Genomic DNA, 24,599 nt, shown 5'->3' with positions numbered 1-24,599 from the left:
TAGTTTGTATAACTAAGTATTTTGAGCATACGTAAGCTTACAAAGAAAATACTTCGTAATTTACGAACTATTTCTTCGTATAACAAAGTATTTTAGTTTGTTATATGTATGCTCAAAATACTTCGTAAGGTTTTAAGAGTGTTTAATTAAGCTTAGCGTTTCGAACGTTTCGTCACCTGTAAGGCACGTTCCAAAGGGATGCAAGAGAGAGAGGGAGGCAGAGAGAGAGAGAGAGGGGGGGTGGAGGGACGAAACGGTCCTTTAGTCCGGCTAGCTACAGTGTGACGTGTGACGTGTGTGACGACGCGCTCCCTCCCCATCCCCCGCCACTGGCGCAGACTAGCGCAGACAACCGGCTCAAGCCCAGCCTCACGCAGCCACCCCCACCAGTCTTGCCCGCGTTGCCCCACGGCCTACGAGGCCGACGCCGCAAGCCCCTACCGCAACTGCAGCAAGGATCTAAACCGGGCGATAGCCGATGTGAGCCGATGCCGACAGTGCTAGCCAGACTTGCCAGCCGGCCGCGGACTCGCCCACTCGCGTCAGTCGCGCCTAGTCCTAGTTGTTGACGGGGTCTCGACCAAGCGCCAAGGAGCAGCACCACCGTTCAGCACCCTGCCTCATCCCGCCTAGAGTCCCAGACTTCCCAGACGACCATGGCGGACGTCCAGAGAAGCGCAGGGAAGATCGTCGAGTTTGCGACGCTGAGTGAGTATCGACCGCAGCCGCCGGCCCTTGCCTCCGTGGAGTGGGCCTCTAGGAAGGGGGAGGGTGAGGCTGCAGGCTGCAGGCGGCAGGCGAGGCGGCTGGAGCTTCCCCGAGCTTCCCCCTGCCCCGCGCCAAGCCGCCAGCCGCCGCCAAGCACGGTGTTGCGCCATGGACAATATAGTGGAACCGCCGAGAGAGGAGTAGGGCTGCCCATAAGAAACAGGCAGAGAGGCCTACTAAACTCACGGGAGGAGGAGAATAGTCTCCTTGCCCTGCTTGCGCGTCGCGACGCCGCTTCGGCCTGGTTTAGCGCCCTAGAATCAACTGTAGACTGTAGTCTAGGGCTGTTGGGCCGATTCGGTTGTCTGTCAGAGGCAAGGGTGTTATTGCCAATTGGGATTAGCTGCTCTACGGCCGATGTTGCACCGCATTTGGCTCGCTGATAAAAGCCAAGATAAAGATAACTGACTAGGCTAATTTGTCTCCAAGTGCCGGAGGGCAAGGCAGACGTCACGTCAGGTCTCACAGCGGCGGTGCAACAGAAGCTGCAGTGTTTTCCCTTCCAAGTGGACGACTCTCTCCCACTCCCCAAGAGCAGCGGACAGCTCTGAAAGGCATCTGTCTCCTTGTAATGGATGCCAGACACGCCCTCCAGTCTATGTTACACTCCTCTGACCTTGATTAAACAATGTGCTCCACTCTTCAGGCTGCAGTAAATCGAATGCTGTTTAAATTTTCTGAATCTTAAGATTATCATTTTACACATGCTTCTTTTGTTTTGCAGGTGCTGATGTTCAAGATCTCATCAAAAGGGGTGTTGATGTCCGCGAGAGGGCATACTGCCCTTACTCCAATTTCAAAGTCGGCTCAGCGATATTATGTGATGATGGGTCAATCATTACCGGCTGCAATGTAGAAAATGGTGCTCATGGCTCAATCTGTGCTGAAAGGACTGCAGTATGCAAGGCCGTGAGTGAAGGAAAACGAAAGTTTGTCAAGATTGCTGTGGTGGCAGACAAGGATCGCTTGCATGATGAATTTGTTGCACCTTGTGGTTCATGCCGCCAGTTTATTGTAGAGTTTGGGACTCAAATAGAAATTCTATTATCACCTCCTGATATGAGTCAAGTTCTGATAACTTCTATTAAGGAAATTCTACCCTTACATTTCACACTTAGGGAGTAAATTTATGTTTCTCAAGAATAAATTAAAAAATCATTCCGTTTCACTCCAAAAATGTCAGTACTTTTTAAATTTTAGATGTTTCTTTTTTTTTTTTCAAAACTTACAGGAAATAAATAGTTAGAAAACAATTTGCTGTTTTTGTTTTGTTTTTTAACAAAAGTGAGAAACACTGAACTGAACAGAAACTTGAACATGCTCTCGAAAATTATAAACAATTTTAAATCATGTACTGTTTATTTCTACTGCCAAGCCTTTTAGAATAGCATATATATCTTTCAAAAGTAAAACAACAACTAATTAAGCACAATTCATCTACACTACTCTCTCTTCTTATGAATAAGCACACATTGGCACAGTAACAGTAACATTCAAGTCCCAAACACTCTGATGAAGTTTGGTAAAATTACAATCAGATCGTTTCAAATAGAAGATGCTATGCTAAGTGGTACAGTAAAAATGTTACAAGACTATCTAGGTGTGCAAATGTCATTACAGTACAAGGGACACATAGATTCATGAAGTGAGATTCCTAAGAACGAAAGCAGGGAGGCAAATACTGACCCATACAGTACTTTAGTAGGAAGATAGTTAATTATTACAATAAAGATTCTCTAGTTGATACTTCTCTAACATACAGCCTGTCTATTGGAAGAGAACACTCATAAAAGCAAATAGCATTTTAAGAAAATAACTGCCAAATCTGATGCTTGCAGTACAAAAATAGGATGCTAAATTCACAGAAGGTACACATAGAAATGCACTAACGTAATTGAAATAAATGCATATTTGGTATTGCTTTTCTCATGGGGCAACAGATTTTGGTCTCCAAAACTAAAATATACTGAATAGCTAAAAACAACAACTTAATTCTTGTGGAAAAATGTCAATGAGAAAAAGGTGCAATAATGAAACCCTATGTAAGTATTAAGGGGAAATTTCCTTTGATTATCAAGGAAACTTAATTGGCACCTGAGGAACACATTCAATATCACATGAAAATACTTCAGGGCACATGTCATTCAATAATGTTGAAAAAAAATGACATTGCCCAAGATTTGTTCATTTTAGTACTGATAGAAGTAGAAAGGCACCTGGGAATAAAACTGGTATTGTTACATCTGTTCTAAATTTGTGCTCCGCTCCTGATACAGAGAAGCTATTCTAACATACAGATTCAAATATTCCAAGGCAAGAAAGAAGCAAGACTAGAACTCATCATGACGAGCCAATGCTTCTCCAAAGTCTGTAGCCTGAGACCCTACGAACAAGTCATAATTGGCAAGAATTTCCTCTTTGGTAAGTTTCTGATCAGCATCAGAATCAGAGTCATAAATGAGATGGCGGGATTCTGCTTCTGCATGGTCAAAATCAGGAGGTATGATCCAGTTTTTCACCTGTAGGAAAATGAAAAGCTCAGCATGATTTCTGTGGCTAAAAAACAAAATACATTTAAAGAGAAAGTGAGATTATTACCTCTTCTTTGTCCATAAAACCATCTCCATCCTTGTCTCTGTACTGTTTGAACTGCTCTCGTTCATTTCTCACCCAGTCAGGCTCTGCATCTCCCTCACCACTGCGGTACATATCACCTGAAGCGAAAGATAATCATGTATTGAAATTGAATGATGAGTTTTAGTATTGCTAGGTTGGTGACGGTCTCAACTCACCAATGTATTCCTCAAGAGAAACTCGTCCATCTTTGTCCTTGTCAATGTCTTCCAGAGTCTCAAGGACTACAATGTCCCTCATGTGTCCAGTTTCTTCAGGATGTAAGAAGCCTGCAAATTCCTCCCTAGTCAGAGAACCATCAGCATCAACATCAGCAACTCCCCAGCGGCGCTGATCTCTCCGGACCATGTTTTGATAAGAGAAACCCTCATCATCTTTCTCAAAATCTGATTTATCCATATCTAGAAACAGAAATAATTAGTGGTGCTCACATAAAGAAGTCTGTCTGCTTTCCTCCATCAAACAGGCCAATAAAATTGGTGAATGAGTTGAGCAACATACCTTCCATAAACCCATACATTATCTTTTTGTACTCTGGCCATGTTATTTTTTCTTTGGCTTCAGGGTTGTGGGCTTTCCACTGACGGTCTACATCATCCGAGATGTAGCGTTTCTGTGTATATTGGATCCAGTCCTTCAGTTCTTCTTGAGAAACAAAACCATCAGTATTCTTGTCTATTTTATCAACAATAAGCCTGAAAAATAAGTTCAATAACAAGAAGAAACAACAAGAGTGGAACCATGTTGGGCAAAATATGTTTCAATTTTCTCACCCCAGTCTTCGCCTGCTCTCCTCTGGCGTAAGTTGATCAAATGTCTTGGCTTCTTCAGCTCCAAGAAAAGCTTCATGATCATACTGTGTGTTGTGTTCATCCCCATGCTGGTAATGTGGTTTGTTACTCAAATCCTGAAAGTAAAATGTTTCGGCATTAAAGAAAAATTACCTAATAGCATAGCAGTTTGCCTGACAATTACGGTACAGATAAGATAAAGCAGAATCCTTCTTATCAACTTCCTGTGCAAGATGTCTCCAGGGCTTGGTAAGGGCACTAAGGGCAGTTCCCCCACTCCGTCCCTTTGTTCTCCCCCTCCTCACCAACAGCCCACTCCTTCCTGCTTGACTGCCCAGCTGCCGGCTGCTGCTAGGCACCACTTGCAGTCAGTCTACCCTAACTACATAACAAGGGCCAAAAGCACGGACCAAGGTCGACTGCAAAACCATGGACTGCACTAAGCCCCTCCAACAAACTATTCAGCACTTACTCTAGCAAAAGATGGATATTTGAAACTAGACAATCAAAGTTGCCACATGTGGGCAAGAATATTATGATGATAAAACAAATAATAATCAATAGAGTTAAACAAGGTGGCTTCACGTGTTAGGTAAGATAAGAGTAATACATACTTTCTGTAAGTGTAATGCGCTCTCCTCCGGTTTTGGGATTGCACTGGTGAGGGCGCACATCAGAGTGAAGCAAAGGAACCATAACTGCAGATAGCAGCCCATCATGAAATGCCTGGAAAGAAACACGAACAAGGTGTTCCATTAGGGCAAAGTTGCGGGCACACACAAGAACTTACTGGGACTTACTACCCTAGGCGGGGGAGAAAAATCACAAACAGGAACATGTCATGAACAAGACATTAACGTGTCAGAGAAGAGAAACATCAAAATGATCTTCACGTAGAACAAAGCAGTCGTGGGCATCACCATTACTTTAGTTTCCTCAGAGCTCGGAGTCCTGCTTTGTTTAGACCAAAATCTATTTCTGACTTGACTGGAAGCCCTAAGACTTGATCGTTTTTTCCGCGTATCCTGCCAAATTAAGTGACTTTGTGTTGCACCACGGGCAACAAAGTAAACCAAGTCACCGCCCCATCCACTCACCAGCGAATACTGATGCCAAATGTGTGTAGTTTCTGTCAAAAATTAGAAAACAGGAAGATTCATCGGCGCTGCGTGAGGACGGAGGATGGATGGGTTGATTGTTTACGTTCCAACTCATCGCGTGCTGGAAATAAGCTTCCCTGCGTTTATCGTGCCACTGTACCAACATGAAAACGTGAACAGCTGTCTCTGGCGCGAAAGGGAACGAGACAGGAGGGAAGACCGCGACGTCCCACCCAGCTTTTCCCCGTTTACTATCCCCGTCTTTCCATATATTGTTTTGTTTTCATTGTATATATCTATTGTCTGGGTTATTTGTGGACCTGAAAGCGGGGTTAAACGTGCGTACAGTGCTGGGTTCGTTTGGTTCATTCTCTGCCCAGCTACTGTCTGACACGACAAGGCGACAAGGGGGAGGCAGCCATTTTCCTTGGTGAAATTTCTCACGCCTCTATTTATGTGTCGATTTATTATGGCCCAAGAACAATGTGAAGCATTGTTCTTACCTGTAACTAACGTATGTCCCTTGTAGATGTTGTCCTTCTTCTTGGTATGTGCTTGAAATGTGGACTAAACTTTTCTGTCGTTGCTTTAGGTTTGAGAGAAGTCGACGCTACTCCGATGCATCTTTCCTTACTGTCAGTTCGCTAAAAAGTCATCAACTCCTGTCAAAATGAAGAAACTATTTTCAAGAATTGAAACCAAAATTGACACGACTTCTAAAGAGCCCAGCAATTATGTTGGGAAAGTTTTCACTGTCGGTAGGCAGACTGTTACTGTAGAAGAAGTGATAGCAGAAGGTGAGTGTCATAACTGTCATGGGTTGAGGAAGTTGTCAGTTTGAAGGGGGGAAGTCTTCTTCAGCCCCGTTGCTATTGACTTCGGAGTCTGCTTTCATTCAAACCTTGCGAAGTCTCATTGAAGTGGTAATCACTGCACACCACTGTCACTGTGTGCTTGGGCTCGCGTCAATCGTCCTCCTTTTTTATGTGGGTCTAACCTTCATGGCCTTTGGTCCAAATTTTTGGCAGTCTTCCTATTATTGATGACCTTCAATACCAAATTTTATTTTATCCAACCCTCAGTTGTGCTCTTCATGTGAATTGGCAGTACTTACGTTTATTGTAAAAATCAGCTGGAGTGCAACATTATATTTGTCCTAGATTCAGGTGCCAGGTCTGTTGACTGGTGACTTTCTTTCATGACTTCTTCAATATATCTAGGCTTTACTTGTGAAAGCAATCGTGGCAGGATAATGTCTTGACTCTCCTATATCGAGTTGTTTGACTCAAACACTGTAGTTATCTTTTATTTGTCTTGGCTCATGTTTGTTCTCTGGTTGTTTTCACATGTGCCATCTATGTGCTCTCAGGTGGTTTTGCTGTAGTTTTCCTTGTGAAAGGAAATAATAGCAAGCGATATGCTCTCAAACGCATGTATGTCAACAATGATTTTGATCTCAATGTTGCAAAAAGAGAGATTCAAATTGCTGTAAGTCGTTAACTCATATATTGCTAATTAGGTTAATGTCCTGTGCAGAAATAGTTTGATGCTGTTTTTCCTCTCCTTTCAGAGTAACCTCAGTGGTCATAAAAACATAATAGGATATGTTGATGCCAGCATTACACCAACCAGCAATGGTGTCTATGAAGTCTTACTGTTGATGTCCCACTGCAAGGCAGATGTCTTGCAGATGATGAATGCAAGGTAATGCACAACATGATTAAGTCATCTCCACATAACAGAAATACATTTGTTGATTGTTATCGTTTTTTTTTTTTGTGTGTGTGTTTTTTTGTTTTTTTTTTCGTAGGTTACAATCGGGTTTTACTGAAGCCGAGGTTCTTCAGATATTTTGTGATATGGTAGAAGCTGTTTCAAGGCTTCACCACTGCCAAACTCCAATATCTCACAGAGATTTGAAGGTAAATATCTTGTGCTGTGTTTTTGTTGTTTTGCTGGCTAAATTGTTTCATTTTTCAAATTTTGTTTGTCAACACAGGTGGAAAACATCTTGGTGAACGAACATGGACACTATGTCTTATGTGATTTTGGTTCTGCAACAGCCAAAGTGCTAAATCCTGAAACTCAGGGTGTGCCAGCTGTTCAAGAGGAGTTGCACAAATACACAACACTTTCCTATAGAGCGCCTGAAATGGTAGATTTATATAGTGGTCAATCTATAGGAACTAAAGCTGACATTTGGGTATGCTTGCATTTCAAAACTTCTGTTTATTGAATTGAAAGGATCTAAAGCTGGAGTGTCTAACTCTTTCTTTCACATTTTTCTCCATTTGTAGGCTTTGGGCTGTTTGTTGTATAAATTATGCTATTTCTCACTACCTTTTGGTGAAAGCACACTTGCCATACAAAGTGGAAATTTCTCTATCCCAGACAACTCGAGGTATTCTAGGGGTATGCATAGTCTTATCCGTAAGTATCTCTTTTTTGCATTTGCCTTCAGTTTGGCAACATTTCAGTTTTGTTCATTCCTGACTTACTCTTTTGTAGGGTACATGCTTGAGCCAGACCAAGATAAGAGACCAGATATTTTTCAAGTAGCCACAATAGCTTTTACCTTAGCTGGCAAAGATTGTCCAGTTCCAAATTTACATGTAAGATGAATAATCTACATCAGAGTTATGTTTGATGTTGACAGTCATATGTTATATTTTGATGCAACCGATTTTCAGAAAGTCCCTGTGCCTTCTTTGGACCAATTGCCTCTGGCCCAGATGGAAAGTGAGATTAAAAAGGTTCCAGTCAAGGTTTCAAAACAAGCTGCTGTTCCAGTGGTGGAAGGGACAAGTGTTGCTCCAAGGCAGAGGCCAAAGGGAGGCCCCACTAAAGCTGGCGTTCTCTCAATTCCCATCCGATCTTCACCTACGCCAACCTCTTCCAAACGCCCCGCTGCTCCCTCTCCTTCTCCCGCCACTGGTGATCACTCTGCTGCCGCATTTTTAAGTCCGTTGCCACCTCCTCCATTGTCATCTAATCGAGAGATGCATGTTGGGAAAACACCAGAACCTAGTCCCCATCTACCCTTACCTGCCCAGGTATTTTTCCCACCAACATCCCCTGGCCACTCAGCAGCAGTTGAGAACCCTGGTACTGCCTCTATCCCTGCAACAACACCGACATCTCAATCCACTCCCTGCCCCAACCTTGTTGGTGCTTTGCCTGCTTCTAAATCAAGCAGCAAAGAGTTCGTAGGACCAGAAGAAGTGCTTTTTCCACCTTCTGGTATGTTTTTGTATCCAAAGCCACCTGACCTGAATTACCGATCTGAATCTAATCATGGTTCCTTGTGACTTGTAGGATACCCTGACCCGTTTCACGAAGGTGATGGTGGTGCGGCTGCATTTCCAGGAGTTCCTGGTGGCCTTGCCCCTCCGTCAGGAGTTAAACTTGAAGCTTCGGCATCACAAAGTATTGAAATGCCAAGTCCTCCTGGATCTCCTTCATCTGGAAATGCTCGATCTCATAGGAGAAATGTCAGTGATACTTCGGCCTTTAACAAGTGGGTTTGAACCTTTGAAATTTAATATCTTCAGAGTAAACAGGACTTCAAAATTGAGGGAACCTTATCATTTCAGAGTTTTTGTTGATGACACTAGTCAATTTTTGGCGCCATACAAGCATACTCAGTCCCGAGGTGAATCTAACTCGCCTGAAAATGCAGACACATTTATACTTCCTGGTTCCCAGGGAGCAACAATCAATTGTAATGCTGAACAGAAGCCACCAGGTGTATCTGCCTCTCATGTAAGAGTCCACTCATTGTCTTCTATTCAAGTACTCTTCTTCTGCTCTCTTGATGTGTGTGTCACATTTTTGTGTTGCAGAACGAACTTTCAAAGATGTCAAATGCACCAGGAAATAGCAGAGTTGGCCATTCCTTATCAGAGGAAATTGCTGACTGGAATCCATTCCATGAGCCTTCTAAACCGGAGCATTTATCAGAAGATCAATTCTTTGGTGCTGAATTTGACAAAATTCGCAGGGGATCTCAAAGCAGTGAGTTTAGAGATTCTTTCAGTGTTGTGGTTCTGCAAATAATTTTGCTTACGTGATTGTTGTGTTTTGCAGGTATCTCAAATGTGAAGAGCCGTGAAAGCCTAGTGATGACATACTCAGACAGTGCAGAGGATCCTTTTAGTTCAGCTCCATTTAGTTTGCCAAGTGAGTTCACCATATCTGTATTAAAAGTTGAATTGTTGTTTGTTAAATGTTCTCTTTGAAAAGCTGCCCTTTTCTCTATTGTGTTCAGACTCAAGACAAAACAGCTGCAAGGAGAAGAGCTCATCAAAGAAGTCATCAAGCGGAGGTAAAGAATGAACCTCTATACACTTAGCTTTGATTCAGTGGAACTCACTTGTTGGGCACATGATAAAGAGGCCCTCCAACACTCTAAAAGTATCAGTCTAAGGCACTCAGCTTGCGGTAACTTGAGTGTGTGTTTGGGTGTGTGTTTCTGTATGTGTGAGAGAGTGAATGTGTGTGCTCTTGGTCAATCCTAAGGGAACTTAATTATCTTCAGTTGTTCATTTTTATAAAAAGAAAACAAAAAGAAGCCTTTCTTATCCTTTTCTGTCTCACTGGTTTGCTTTTTAAGGGACCTTATTGTTTTATGTAACTTATTTTGTGGCCATTCTTCTTTTTTACCCTCTTTTCTTTACTTTCTATTTCTTCATTGCTGTGTATTTGCGGGGCAACATTTCTAATATTTCTGCTGTTACATTCACATTAAAGAAACTATTTTTCTTTAATCCCTGTAAGTATTTTTGATGTAGTAAGCCAGGCATCAACGTGTGATACTAAAAATAAAATTATGCTGATCACATAGCTTAAACTAGGTACAGTTAAGAAAGTTGGTTGTTGTGTTGGTGAATCCTCTTATGTTTTTCTTATTCTTTTTTAATCTATATCTTCACTATAAATGGTTTGCTCTAAATTATCACTTGCAACCCTGACATTTTATGTGTGGATGGATTAACCATAATTTAATACAGAGATTATGTTATGTAAAATCATGAACTGCAAATTCTGTGTTGCCCCTTCCCCACCGGAGAACACATTTTGCTGTGTGCTACATTTTCATAGTTCGTTTCAACTGTTATTTCTGGGTCTAAGGATATCCTCAGATGTGACGTATAGAAAGAAATCCCTAAATGTTTGCCAAACCCTTGGTATCATACATAGGTGGTAGGACTTGAAATGTAAGTGATTTCCACTGAGGTCTTTGGCTCTTGGCAAGTAGCGCCTCACCAAATAGTATTACTCATTATAATTTTGGAAGGCAAGCTTAAATTAAGAAAGCATCTAAAATCCATAGACTAACTTACTCCTAGTGAATAAATGTCTTCGTGTTCAGAGTGACCTTGTACAGATTGGCCAGCTGCTCTCCTTAGTTTGTCTTAGACAACTTGAAACCTCATCGCAGCAAAGTTACCAGTTTCAAGGCACTCCACTGTAGCCTCTCTTAATGTGTCACCAGTAGCCACTTGCCTGCTTGTATTCACCTTTTGGCTCAATGTACACAAACAAATAGTTTGTGCTAATCTAGTCTCTTGTGGCTGTGCTGTCAGGTGCTATCTGTGATCCAGTTGTCAGATGTATAGTGCTTGAATCTTTTCAGTGGAAGCTGCCTTCAGTCTGTTACAAGGCCACCAATTTAATTGGTTATCTCGATCCAACCCTGGAGCCTTTGCCAATTTCCATTGAATTGCAATAAATTTGCAATACAATTATATTAAGCTTATTCTTCTTATGTCTTAATTTTTTAAAATCATGGTTATTATATATACCAGTATGTGAAACATTTGTTCCTGTGAATTTATTATTATTTGTTTAATGCTCTTAGTTACTTTATCATTTAATCACATTGTGTTTTAAGTTAATGCGAGTTCTGTTTATTATGTGTCTTTGTACTATACTTTTATGGAAGGTGTTTTGAATAAGATTTTATCAAGAGTTAGTTATAGGCCCCTTGAAACATCCCTGTAAGTGGACATTTGTAAATCAGTTGTTTTTTCGTTCGTTTAATCGCAACGTGTTTGTCTTCTAAAACATGGGATGCTTTGGGTTATTTTTTTAAAAGAATGTTTTATTAGGAATCTATTACGGTCTCATCTAGAACAGTTTATGCTTGTGATATTTATTTAATCACAAGAGAATGGTTCTAATACTTAGCTCATAACTAACATAATCTGTGGTGGTTCTGAAGATTGAGGCTTCTTCAACAAACATGAACAGACTTTTAAGTTGTGGGGTTTCCAGTAATGAAATTAGTGTAAAGGAAACTATGACTGGGTACCAAAGTATATTTTTCTTTAGTTTATGCCACTTATGAGTTAGTAGATTTCAGTAAGATCTTTGGCTAACATAGGCTAAGGCTAACCAAGTTTAATGTAAGAGATTGTAAAAATGATACATTAGAAAAGATTATAAAGAATTTTCCCCCTTTAACTAGGAATGGGGTTATACCCATTTTAAAGTTTCTTCCTGTTATGTATTTTCTTACTCTTGGCCTCTCTATTCTTGCCTGTTTGAGTAAGAGTGCTCATGTAGAATTATTTTAGCCTGAGGTTCCTGGGGCTAATAGTTTCCCTTGTGTGCTGATTGGGTGAGTGTGTCTCGCTGTTTATTTTATGTGAAAGCTTATTCTTTTACATCTCTTTGTAATCATGTAGTTCAAGATTAGACGTTTTATCATGGTCTCATGCTTTTGTTACAAAAGTAATGGGGCCTATTGTTAAAAGGAAAGTTTGTCCTATTCAAGCTGTTGTCAATGTTAAGTTAACTGAGAAAGTTGTTAGGTGATGTCTTTTTTTCCAAGTAACTATTAAAGGAAATATTGAGTATTATACTGAAGACACGGATTTATAACAATAATACTAAATTATTTATTTTACTAGAAGAGAAAGTACCCCCCATCAGTACCCCATCACCCCCTGCCCCTCTCTCCCCTTTTTTGAGTGGTTTCTATTGTTAAAAAAGGTATTTAATATGAATCATATCTGGGCACCACATCTTACCAGTTCCCCTTAAAACTTAGTCTCTAATGGCCTTGAATAAATCTAAGTGTGGGCTCAATTGTCTCTACATAATTGCTTTAGATAACCTCCTCTTGTTTGGATCTAGTACTCTCCTTTGAGCCATTACAACTGCTAGTGTGCTAGGAGCATGCATGTAGAAGTGTGCTTGATCTGTTGCAGTGTTAAAACAAACAAGGTGCCTAGTTCATATTCTGGTTTGTGGTGATCTATCTGTGAACATGTTTCACTGATTTCTTTCCTCCCGGGGGTGGGCCGACAGTTCCAAATATTTGCTATACAGGGTAAACCGAAACAATTGGAATTTAACAATTTGGGCTGATTGGAGATGGAATAATCTCTAACTGCAAAACTGGATGAGCCAACTTTCATATACACCAAGACACAATGAAATAGAGTGAAAAAAATGGGCTTAATACTTGTATGTTGTGAATTTATGAAAGCTTGGTTTGTTGAAATATGTGTAATTTCAGCTATAACCCTAAGCTAAATATTGCATGTACTCCATTTTACATCTATACATAAAATCCCAGCATAAACAGGCCTTTAAAAAAAAAAAAAAAGATTGAGTCACATTATTATGAAAGTCCTCGGAAATTTCCATATCATCTTATTTATCATCCAATGTTTGGTGCTGTCTAGTCTCTCCCTTCTAGTATGTTGTGATTATTAATGCTGTCAGAACTAATACACTTTCTTTACATCAAATGCTTAGATGTTGGGAACATGCTTGCACAGTGTTACTTTTCAAGTCTTCTAAAATTGAAGCCAGTATTCTTCCAGCCACTGTTGCTTCTCTAGTGCTTTCCATTGTTCTTGGTTGATGGTTGGCTATTCTTACTTCACACAACATACTTAAAAGACACTTTGAGTCTACTGGTGATCAGGTTCTAATGTGGGTGTGTGTGTTTTTGTGTGTGTGACATGTTTGCTTGTACTTGTGCTAGTAGATGTTAACTGTATGGTGTACGCTTACAAGTAACCAAAAACGCTTTAGCACTCATGAAAGCATGTGCTCAGAGAGTGATCAAACGTATTTTCTTCTGATTGTTGGTCTTCATTAAAACTTCTATCATGATTATGACAATACCTTCACATGCTATTAATATTTAAATATTCTTGAATGATGATACTAGAGTGCACTATTTTTTACCAACAACTGTCAAACGACCTCATTGTTGTACCCTGTCTCTCTGTCTTATGTGCTTGTTACATCATTTTCAAAGGGGATGTTCTTTAGCATCCCTTGTGCCTAGATGATGTTCAGTTGATTTTAACAAATACATTATGTGATGAAAGCCAACCCTCATCTCTCACATTGTGGTGATTGTTTTCAACTAATAAAAGTATTCAATGTTATGTGGCTTTGCGTTAATCATGTGTAAGGCTGTGTTTGTTGGCAGTAATAAAGAACCAATTGCCAAATATCTATTAAATGTGTTGGTTTCTTCTTCTTATTCACTCTTCTGTCATGAAGCTTTCCACCATGCATGTTTCTTTCTGTGTGCATAGGACTTAGTTTGCTTTACAGAAATGTCAGAAGTTCTGAGCACTTTGTCTCTTTACGAGTTTTTGAAAGGGATGAGATTGGCATCTGAAATATATTGCAAGGAATGAAGAGGCTGCTGCAAATTTCTTAGCTTTCATTGGGAAGAGATAATTTTTTTCTGAAATGATAATCCTGTCATTCTGTCTTAAAATTTATGAAACAAAGACAAATTTTGCTGCTCAATGGGGTTTGTGACTCATGAAAAGAAAGTGCAAGTCAAAGATTTGGACACAGGTTAATAGACTGGAATAGACTGAAACGTTGGTAGAGCTATAGAATCAAAATTCTATTTGCAGAGACTCAGATTGAGTGGTCAATTAAGTCAGCTGCTACGTATTAGGAAACAATCGCAAAGGTAAAAAGATTCGACTTAAATCAAGTTTTTTGCACTATTTACTTCGTGTGTTGTTTGATTGATGTTCATCCTGAGTTAATGTTTCTTTTTTCTCTTCAGTCTGTTAGTTGCTACTTTATGTTAGATTTAATTAATGTTGCTGTTACATTTTGCACTAGTTTTCAGTTTGTATCTCTTTTGTTTAACCTTTTGAGTTTTAATAAAAGTATTGCTTTTTGTAAAACTTTATTTTGCAAGTATCTTTGAGTTTTTTATTTTGATTTCTGTCTGCAAGTGTCTGAGTGTGTATGTGTGTGTTTCTTTTACTTTATCTTTTTTTTTACTATTGTTAGTATAGTGTTCTGCTCAGAAATACTTAAAATGTCTTTAAATTTAAAAGTGGTTGGCAAAGATTTAGGGAAATGAGAGCGAACAGAGGAAAAAGGGATCAAGGTTTAACCTTTAGATTTTTCTCACTTGCATCTGGGTTCTTTAAGTAAATAGATTTACTTTCATTAAGAGGAGAGGTCAAGAATTGGCCAATAATGTCTTATAGGTGTTTTTAATCAGATAGCAGGCAACTTGATTTTCTATTCCTCTTTTATTTAGTTGTTCTTCTATTTCATCCATTTTTTTAAATGATTGACTGTCTAGGAGTTACCTTTCACTCAATTAAATTTTGTTGTGTGATTTCAGGCTATACTGGAAAATATCATGGGGAGAATATGATGGTGATCTCCCATTCTCAAAGAGAATTGGGAGCCTTTACCACTGTGTTGTATTAAATCTTTGTCTTTATTAGGATTTTCTTACATGAGCAACACATGATTTTCATTTGTGTTTCAAAAATTATTTGCCTGCTGAGCCAACACAAAATTTGCACGGGAACATGGTTTTATGTTGCAGAGTCGCGCACCAGCAGGAAAGAATGGAAGGAAATTACAATAGATGGAGTTTGTTCTGAAAAACCTGATGCTGCCAGTAACTTGCACCTTTCACCTCCATTTGTTCGTGCACCTGCTGAAGATCGTTCAAAGTATGAAAAACTTACTTACGATAATGCAGACAATTCCTCCGATGAAAGTGAACACTCTGGTGTGATCCATGAAAGACACGGTATGCATGTGATGCAAACATTATCAAACCCATGTTTAAGTCGCATTGTCCTCTTGCGTTAATTATTGCTTCTACCATTGCAGATAAATCAAGAAAGCGGGTGGAACGCCGACAATCCTTATCAAGTAACAGCAGCCATAAGAAGACTTCAACCCACTTGCAAGCTCGAGTTACCAAGGTGGAACGTCAGATCTGTAATACAAATGCCTATCTCTCTGATGACTCCATTGGGTCTGCAAGTGATCTACGTGTTAAACTAAATGATGAAGAAAAAGAGGAATATGAATCGGAAGGAGAATCTGATGAGAGGACCATGGGCAAGAAAACTACCTCATCTCGTTTGTCTCATCGATGCAGCTTTAACGAGTTGGAGAGTATTAATACTTGTGGTTCATCTGCTTATCATGCTGAGTGTGACAGTGCTACTACTCATGATGAAAACTGCTCAGCATCTTCTCAGAGTCGAAGGAAAAGAGAGAGAAACAAACACAGTTCTGTCACAAACATTGAAGCTGAGAGTGATCTTCTATTTGTTGGCCATCAATATGGAGAAAAGCCGCTTTTAGCTGATGATGAATTGGATTCCGAAGAAGGTGGATACTCAAGCGGCAACATATCTCCAAGGCTTGAATCACCAAATGCTTCATCAAAAAAATGCTGGGATGACCAAGCAGCTGTGGATGTCTTTGCTCTTGCTCCATTTCCCTCCATGATTTCTCGAGAAGCCCAGCCATCTAAGTTAAAGGAGCCTGTGGATGATTTAATTGTTACGGAGGGATCTTTGGTTGATTTACGTGACTCTTCAAAGAAGTTACAATTACAAGTTGAACATGTTGTTAGCAATCCTCTCAGCCCTTTGAGAGGAAGCACTCCTATTCATGTCAGACCGGAGCAAAAAGGAACTGAAAAGACAGAGGATCTTTTTGGGTCACTGCCCTTTGGAAGCTCAACAGTAGTGGAGAATCCATTCAAGGAACCCATATCTCGGAGTAGACCAAACTGTGTCTCTTTGTCAAGTAGTCAAAAACCGATCTCAGAGCACTCCCCCACTGTTCAACCTTTACCTGATTTAAGTGGTCGAAAACTTCCAGAACTCAGATCATTAGATTCTGAGCTGCGAGGTGCTTCATCGCAAGCAAGTGCCAGTGCCTTCTATAGTCAGTATTGCTCCTTTCCTGCTCCCTCGTACACGGCTCCGAGCATGAGCAAAATGGAGGGTAAACCAGAAAGAGCAGATTTATTTGGATCTACACCATTTACATGTGAAGTTAAAATGCCTTCTCAATCAAGTTGTCCCAGCTCGTTGAACCTTAGTCAAAATTCTCAAGAGCTGAAGCAACCCTGGCATGCTACCTCTTCAAACTCCCTGTATCAAACCGTCTCAGTATTACCAAGTCATCCTGAAGCAAATTCTGAAACTTCAGCTGCATTGAAAAAGGAGTGGTATGATAAAGATGGAAAGTATCATTTAATAGATGGCACTAGGGCACCTGGGAAAGCTAATATTCTGCCTGTCAAACATGTTCTTAAAACAAAGATAGCTACTCCATCTTCAAGTAAAAAGACAAAGTCTAGCAAAAAGTCTGAGAAAGTTGGAGGTTTTCAAAACATGAGCTTTGAAGATTTCTCCAGTGACGATCCTGCTGAGCCTTCTGCAGATATTAATAAATTTGAGGTGCTGCGCAATGACTCATCTCGGACAGTAGATATGGAAAGAAAAGGATCTTTAAAGAGAAGAAGTAACCCTTTTTCTTGAGATGAATTTATATTGGATTTAATTAGGCAGCTGGTATTATCAAAGAAAGTATGAAAGACATCATATTTAAAAAAAAAAATAGTTTTAAAGACTTGACTGATTTATAGTAACCTTGCACTTTTATTAAAAAATATTGATGTCTGGACCATTCTGTGAGCTATTTTACTGTGATGAATAGTGAATTTGTTACCTGATGCATTGAGGAAAATGGCACATCCTATTTGGAATTCTCTGTTAGAAGCTTGTACAGTATTTCTAGCTTTATAAGCTTGTCTAAATGAATCTGGGGCAGAAAGAAAGCAAAGAGCATTGTGAAATTTTGTTTATGTGTGCTTTGATTTTCAAGCTGATATATTTCAAAAGGTATGAAAATGAGAATACATATGAGGTTGCAGAGAATGTGCTAAGAAGGGTGCTGGAATAATGAAAATTAAGGCACGGCGCGCCCTGGGTGTTATCTCTCTATCTCTCGCAGCACATGTACTACCTGTACCCTCAAAATGTTCTTTAGTATTTAAGAGACTTTAGGTACCCTGGAAAAAAGCTCTAATGGACTTTATGTTAATATTCTTTCTGAGATTCTTGTCACATGTCATCTTCACCTTTTTAAGTGTTTAGTGCAAAATGAGAGCCATGTTACAATCAAGGGTTACAATTTTGTTGCACTATCGTGATAAATGATTGCTTACAACCTCAACTTTGCACTCATGGTATCAATTTATTTTTTATAAGAGACTTAATTCTAGATTTCCTTGTACATTATTTTGTTACATACTTATTTATTTTTCATGTTTCTTTTGTTGTTCTTCTTTTTTTTTCTAGTTCTACACAGAAATTTATAGTGAAGATCTGGGTGATATTGGTTTTGTTTCGTTTATCATGCAATATCCCTAGCATGAGATTTAATTTGATGGCCCTAGGTAATGATTGATTTGACTTCAAGAAGGTATTACTTAATCGAATCCTGACTTGCATCCTTCTTCATTAAATTTCAAGAATCGGAGAGGACATATTTGTTGTAACTACTTGTTCTACATTTCTGTGATGTCATTTTCTCTTGCCATTCCACCTGTATGAAGGTCCTTTTTTGTTTCCTTGTACAGAAAGTATTATTTCTCTGAATAATTTTGGACAATTATTCCGACTATATAGATGCACCACCTCTCAAGATTTGTAAGATACCCATTGTCCTCCCAGTGTTGGATGCGAAACCAGTTAGTGAGTGATCTGAACTCTGATGTCATGCATGATTCAGTAGTATTCCATTTTGCTTGAAAAATAAATAACAGTGCGGGAAGGAAGTGGATGAGTGTTGCTGATTAAGTGTTCCCTTCATAGAGAACTTGAGAAAAAGCTCTCTTGAGTTTTTGTTTTGTTTTCTATAATTATTTTGCTTTTAGTTCTAGATGGACTTAATATCTGAGACTTTGACATACTTAAACATAACTCTGTAGGATGGAAATCTGTAGAATGGTTACAGGTTTACTTGTGTTATCTGCTTCAAATTTTTTATGTGAAGTGGTATGATATATATAGATATATTTATATACATATGAGTTGTAGTTAAAAAGGGTCTGTTTGATAGATATTCTCACTGTTAGCGCCTGCATTCAAATGGAGTTTAACGCTTTGACTATTTTTGGTTGTGTAACCAACTTAGTCATATGTGTTAATTTAAAGCTTTGTTCATTTAGTTCTTCAGATAGGGATTAGGTGTTTGCAATAGTACAACTGCTCAACACCTAGAGGCTTGTACCAAAAAGGCAAAGTTAGTCATAAACGTCAATTTATTATTTCTTTATGTTGTAAATTATTGTATGCATACTGTTGTTTGTTACAAAAGTTCCCCCCCCCTTTTTTGTGAATAAATATATCTTTGTAAAACCATGGGATTACATGATTGATCTTAAGTCCTAACCCAGATCTAACACATCAATTGATGCTTTTTCCCTGGAGGTCAGGAGTACAGTATATAGTATTACAAGAGTACAGTACAACATTCAGTGCAAATATAATTAATCCTTATTGATAAAGGTAACTTAACATAAAAAGGACTCAAAATTTTTGGCAATTTCTTAAATTCTAGAATTGAATAGAGCACTAATCAGGTGTGCTTGCTGCTGACCAATTAGCGGCATGCTAAAAACGAGGAACTTAAGATGAAGGAACTTAAAAAGACACTTGACACACTCTTATCTGAACACATCCATACTAAAGGAGAGCTATTGAGAACAATAGCTGCAACAATGTCACAAAGTAGAAAATTTATTCTACATTAACACAAAAAATCATTGTTTCACATCATTCTTTTTCAATTATAAAATAAAATAACAGACAGCATATCTTGTAAATGGCACAGATTAATAGCCTATAATATTTCCTCCAAACTTGGGATCATTAGTTTAAGGTGCTAAAAGAAAAACAGGCAAAATTATGCTTTTCTCTTTACGATTATTTTCTGACATTTCCTCACAGACAGCTAGCTGCCTGAACCACATTGTTCTTCCTTTGTTACATGATTTCAGTCTTCATGCTCAGTCAGTCCACATCTACGTTTGAACTCTTGTCCTCGTTCATGGAGCCACTTGTTGGAAACTGAGGCCAATAAAAATTTTCTATCACTTCAATTCCATTAGTGGCATAAAAATGTCATAAACAGAACAAACAAACTTACCCCATTTTGATCCTGTCAGCACAGGACAAGCAGCATGCCGTGTTCTGTAATCACCCTCTCCATTTCGGTGCAGATTGAACCAGAAGGCTGCAGTTCCTTTTGTGGGGTACAATGCAGCCCTTAAATGAGGGAACACTGTAGCACCTCCTTGTGGGACATCACTCATCTGGAAACAAAAATGATAATATTTGGTTATTTGTTGTTGTTTTTTTCATCAGTGCCTTGGGTAGTTTAAGGCTTCTAATTTGAATATATTACAATGAAACAGTACTCACATAAAATAAAGTTGTTGCAATTCTGTTGCCTGTCCCCAGTGATTTAAAGGCATTCTGTTCACCACGCTGCATGAACACACAACAAATTAAACCTCCAATCGGTCTGTCCTTTTGATTGTTATTTATGCTAGTAAGTATCTCCCAAACAAAACCAAAAAAATAAACAATTGAAATGCTTACTCTTGCAAAATCGAAATGAGGCTCATAGTGGCCACCAATACCATAGTTGACTACTTGTAGTTCTTCTGCAGTGTCACAAGTTAGACCACTCAAGTCCTCAACACGTTTAACAACTGCAGCAATATGGGGATGCTCCTCTTCACGAAGCCAAGCAGATTTACTGATGCGGTATGATGCTGTTTCCAATTCACCAGTCTTGTAGTTTTGAACGGTGGCTCGCTTAAGCTGTTTTCATAAGAGAAACTGTTAAATAATGTTTATTTCTAATAAATATGTTTGAATATCTTTTGGCCACATCATTGATGTCACGTTTCTTACTTACCCTTGGTTGTGCCAGACGCTTAATTGTTTCAATTTCACTATCTGCAAGGATATTGTGATACAAAAGGATTCGTGGGCTTAAAAAGGCCTCTTCCTCTTTAAGACGTGCCAAGAAAAGAAAAGGATTGTTGTGGTGAACATAGCGGCACTTCAGTTTTGCCTCTTTAGCAGGAGACATCTTCACTTCACCTCTGCAGAGACGTTCATATAGTTCCCTTTCTGGTAGTTCATCTACATCGCCCAATTTCTTCTCACTGAATGTAAGAGGCTGCAAATATATCCCACAATTAAAACTGACCAAAAATGAAGAGTTATGTGATTTAAAGAGTCTCATTACAGAATTTGGAGCGTTCATACTTGGGCATGTGGACTAGTATCCAGCTGTCCATCCTCTCCTCTTTTTCTTTGGAGGTCTTTTTGAGAAATATCCTGAAGGTAATACACTCTGTTGCCAATAGCACGGCTGTGATTCGGTACCAGCGTAAGAAGTTCATCGGTCATCTCAAGTGCAGAATGTACATTGCCTGAAATAAATAAATTCAGCCTACACATTCACCAATACAAATAAAGAGTCAAATTAAAGAATACAAAATATTGAAATTCCAACCTTCCATGTATGTGGAGAATGCCAAATATTCAAGAATATCTGCTTTAGTGATTGTCTTATTGGCTTCCTCATTAAACCGTTGAAGAGCTTCTGTCATCCATTGAACAGTATGGTAAAAGTCTTTGTTATTGTAGGACTGGCGGCCCAACTCAAAGCAATCCCCAGCTGCAAAAATGCACAAATGTCATGAGATCAGAAAAACACAATGGTTGGTGTAACCACAATACTTACCAGTCAGTGCAGTGCTGTACTGAATGCCATTTATAAGCCCTCGTGCCACTGCTGATGTGTCAAGTTTGTAAGTGTCTTGCAAACGCATCAGAGCAACAGCTGCTCCATTAAGATCCTCATCCGTTGGAAATTTCAGTACCGAGTGATAATTAGTGACATTACTGTAGAACTCTGAAATAAAAGTATAAAATCCTGTATTTCAGTTTTGCAGTCTACTATTTTGTTCTTCTCTGTGACACAAAAACTGCTCCAAACCTTTCATTTTGTTGTCTGCTAGAAGATTTTCTATGCCTTTCCAATCAGTTGTCAAGTGTTTGACTAAAGTGTATGCATTGATAGGGTTCGACAGATATGTCTGAACATCTTGACTGGCCTTTTCATGTTCTCGAGCCAAGTCTGCTTGAAACCTATGAACACATATTCCACAAAATTGAAACTGAAGAACAAAATGAAAAATAAACATGTCTTTTAAGGTGAAAATCCAGGGAAAGTACCTCTTGAGTTTGTTTAGTGTTTCCTCCTGCGCCTTAATTAGCGTTGATAGGGTCTGTGCCAGAACTCTTTCTGTTTCTAGTAGTCCTTCCATATCCACCAGAGCTGTATATACCTCAGCTTTCCCAAGAAATGGTCTTCCCAAAAGGAAGACCATTGTCAAAGTTAAAACAAGGGAAGCCTTCATAATGAATCTGAATAAAAGAAAAGTTAAAAATACAAATGAAATGAGTTTTGTCTTGTCCCTTGAAACAGGGTTAAAAATGAAAGAACTGCATAAAGCTTGAAGCGACTCGGAAGAAAATGTCACAGACAACATTAAAATAACGGCATTTTCAAACTAAGTTCATCTTGATCTTAAGAGCACCCGTCTTTGAAATCAATGGGGGCACTATTCAGTTGCACTGCGTGAGCACACAATAGGCAAAAGGTTCAGGCAATTCTACCATGCCCTGAAAAAAATTGGCTCAATTGAGTCCGTACAGTACTTCCAATCGCGCGCGCATACAAACACACACACACACACAGACACACTCATTCATTCATTCAAGCATCCACCTCTAGAACAAGGATAGAACCGCCCCTAACCTCGCACGTCGTCTGCTACCCTTAAGCGCAGGACACAGGAGGGGGAGGGCCCGGACCGTACTTCGTGGCACTCGGCTCCTGCTTCAGCTGCAGCATCAAAAGTCCAGGGGCATGGCGGATGGTGGGGTAATTATCGATAGAACTGCGGCAGCGGCGGCCCTCTGCGGCGCGGCGGCGAGGCGAGCGGCGACTCGAAGGAAGTTGTTGTGATGTGAGTCGACTCGAGTGGGAAGGGGGAGGGGAGGGGTAGGGGCAGGGGCAGGACGGGGCGGGGCGGGGCCCCGCGGTCCGCGGGAGGCGAGGGGAAACGAGGGGGGGGGGGGGGGGGGGGGGCAGCTGCCACTTGTCACGTATGACGACTCCACTCCATCTCCATGCATGCCATTCCGTACTCCATTCACGATGCATTTCATTCATCGTTCGCAGTCTTGCGGTGGGATTCGTCATAAGCACGTTGGCTGTTGGCGCGGCTTGTGGCCAGACGTCGACCGAGGGGGCGATTCGAGGGGGGGGGGGGGGGGGGGGGGGCGCAGGAGCAGCTGCCACTTGTCACGTATGACTCCACTCCATCTCCATGCATGCCATTCCGTACTCCATTCACGACGCATTTCATTCATCGTTCGCAGTCTTGCGGTGGGATTCGTCATAAGCACGTTGGCTGTTGGCGCGGCTTGTGGCCAGACGTCGACCGAGGGGCGATTCGAGGGCACGCAGGGCACGCCCTCCCGCCCGAGGCGTCCGAGGCTCATTTCTTTGCCGTCCCTTTCAGCCAACAGCAAAGCAAAGCGAATACAGTAATGGCATTGCCGACCAGCTTGTCGCTCTCTCTCTCTCTCTCTCTCTCTCTCTCTCTCTCTCTCTCTCTCTCTCTCTCTGCAGTGGTCTTTAAGATCCTGACTCTTGGGGAGAAAGAAGGGCTAGAGCGATGACGAACGCACTTGTTCGAGTCAGACTTGTACACGCACCGCGGCAGGGCGGCAGGGCGGCAGTGCCCTCTCGCCTCCGAGGTCATGCTGACGGACATCGCGCTATCGAAATTCACCCCCCCCCCCTTTTCCCCTCGCGTCTTTGAGTTGGGCTTTCATTCGACCCTAGCGGTGCTGGCGGTGCTGGCGGTAGTTTGGGGGTGGGGCCCGGTGGGGCCGATGGGGCGCGCTCTATGGACGGCTGTAATGGCTTCCACGCGGCCAGCAGACTGATTCCGAGAGTCGTTTTCGTCGCTCCGTCTCTCTCGCGCTCGCGGGGCGTCCCGTATGGGTGCGAGAGAGACGGAGCGACGAAGGCGGCTCTCGGAAGCAGGGTGGCCCAGGTGGCCGCGGCAGGACACGTCCACGCTGTCCGCGGCGGGCAGGGCGGGCAGGGGCAGCGGGCCGGCCCGCGGTGGTGGCGGCTCTCAGTGGCCGCTGAGGCTCCGAGGCACGCGGGTCGCAGTCGCCCGACGCCCTCGTCCGCCTGGCCTGGTCCGTGACCTGGTCCGTCACGCACGCCCCCATGCACCCCCTGCACGTGCAGCTCGCCGACGGGACGCCGCCCGATCACTTCGCGGGCAGGCCGTAGGCAGGCCGCCGGCACCGCCCTGGATCGTGTCGACTTCCGGCGGGCAGGGCCAACCCCCGCGATCTGCGACTCCGGTCCTGACATCGCTTAATTCGCGGTCGCGGCCCCTTGATTATTGAAGCAACCACAAGCGCCATACGCCTCCCCCGTTATGGAGGTGCCTCTCCGACGGCGCCTCTGCCTCCGCCCCGCTGGCGTTCGCGCCGCCCCCGCCGTCCGCGCCGCCCCCGTCCGCGCCGCCGAGGTGACGTGTCCGTGACGCATGTGGAAGGGCGTCACGACCAGCCCCGCCTAAGTGCCGGGCACGCACGGCGCCCACGGCCCTTCGGCCAGCGCGGCCGTCGCTTCGATCCGACCCGATCCGCGGACGTGCTCTAAAATAGCGGAGCAGTTCCGGCTGGCGGTCGGTCGCGCCGTGCCGCCGCGCCGTGCCGTGGCAGCCACGGTGGCCGCCGAGGCGTGGCGCCGGCCGTCCTCCGAGTCCCTGCCGGACCCTGCATCGCATCCATCGCATGCGATGAGCAGCCGGCCCGTCATGGCGTGGGTGTGGCAGCGCTTCCGCAGCACCTTCCTG

General features: G+C 41.7%; 4 protein-coding genes across 8 annotated transcripts; 2 read left to right on the top strand and 2 right to left on the bottom strand.

The window, feature by feature from the left end:
* Window positions 1-352: 352 nt before the first annotated feature.
* On the top strand, window positions 353-2,118 carry LOC117646764 (cytidine deaminase-like). The gene is made up of 2 exons (XM_034387934.1): window positions 353-708; window positions 1,493-2,118. Exons 1-2 carry the CDS (start codon window positions 657-659, stop codon window positions 1,891-1,893), a joined length of 453 nt encoding a protein of 150 aa, XP_034243825.1. The 5' UTR covers window positions 353-656; the 3' UTR covers window positions 1,894-2,118.
* LOC117646762 (calumenin-B) lies at window positions 2,109-5,450 on the bottom strand. Its single transcript, XM_034387931.1, has 7 exons — window positions 5,291-5,450; window positions 4,808-4,919; window positions 4,176-4,309; window positions 3,904-4,097; window positions 3,561-3,803; window positions 3,367-3,482; window positions 2,109-3,287 (listed from the first exon to the last, which is right to left on the bottom strand). The coding sequence occupies exons 2-7, from the start codon at window positions 4,910-4,912 to the stop codon at window positions 3,099-3,101; spliced, it is 981 nt and encodes a 326-aa protein (XP_034243822.1). The 5' UTR covers window positions 4,913-4,919; window positions 5,291-5,450; the 3' UTR covers window positions 2,109-3,098.
* Window positions 5,451-5,651: 201 nt separating this feature from the next.
* On the top strand, window positions 5,652-18,992 carry LOC117646752. The gene is made up of 16 exons (XM_034387917.1): window positions 5,652-5,807; window positions 5,886-6,090; window positions 6,663-6,781; window positions 6,864-6,997; window positions 7,104-7,215; window positions 7,293-7,496; window positions 7,591-7,723; window positions 7,802-7,905; window positions 7,984-8,533; window positions 8,609-8,810; window positions 8,887-9,055; window positions 9,136-9,307; window positions 9,380-9,472; window positions 9,561-9,617; window positions 15,135-15,344; window positions 15,428-18,992. Exons 2-16 carry the CDS (start codon window positions 5,964-5,966, stop codon window positions 17,098-17,100), a joined length of 4,059 nt encoding a protein of 1,352 aa, XP_034243808.1. The 5' UTR covers window positions 5,652-5,807; window positions 5,886-5,963; the 3' UTR covers window positions 17,101-18,992.
* Window positions 18,870-22,684, bottom strand: LOC117646758 (prolyl 4-hydroxylase subunit alpha-1). Of its 5 annotated transcripts, none has more exons than XM_034387922.1 (11): window positions 22,530-22,684; window positions 21,883-22,074; window positions 21,644-21,795; window positions 21,389-21,559; window positions 21,158-21,322; window positions 20,908-21,074; window positions 20,552-20,818; window positions 20,230-20,454; window positions 20,050-20,115; window positions 19,775-19,940; window positions 18,870-19,695 (listed from the first exon to the last, which is right to left on the bottom strand). In XM_034387922.1, the coding sequence occupies exons 1-11, from the start codon at window positions 22,562-22,564 to the stop codon at window positions 19,622-19,624; spliced, it is 1,680 nt and encodes a 559-aa protein (XP_034243813.1). In that variant the 5' UTR covers window positions 22,565-22,684; the 3' UTR covers window positions 18,870-19,621. The 5 variants fall into 5 exon arrangements, with proteins under 5 accessions (XP_034243813.1, XP_034243817.1, XP_034243816.1 ...); XM_034387926.1 differs by having other exon boundaries at window positions 22,439-22,669; XM_034387925.1 differs by having other exon boundaries at window positions 22,469-22,669.
* Between the last annotated feature and the right edge of the window lie 1,915 nt (window positions 22,685-24,599).

Source organism: Thrips palmi, unplaced genomic scaffold (assembly GCF_012932325.1).
Source record: "Thrips palmi isolate BJ-2018 unplaced genomic scaffold, TpBJ-2018v1 HiC_scaffold_2, whole genome shotgun sequence".
Lineage (NCBI taxonomy): Eukaryota > Metazoa > Arthropoda > Insecta > Thysanoptera > Thripidae > Thrips > Thrips palmi.
Note: the sequence above shows the minus strand (reverse complement) of the source record. Positions and strands in the feature narration are given on the sequence as shown.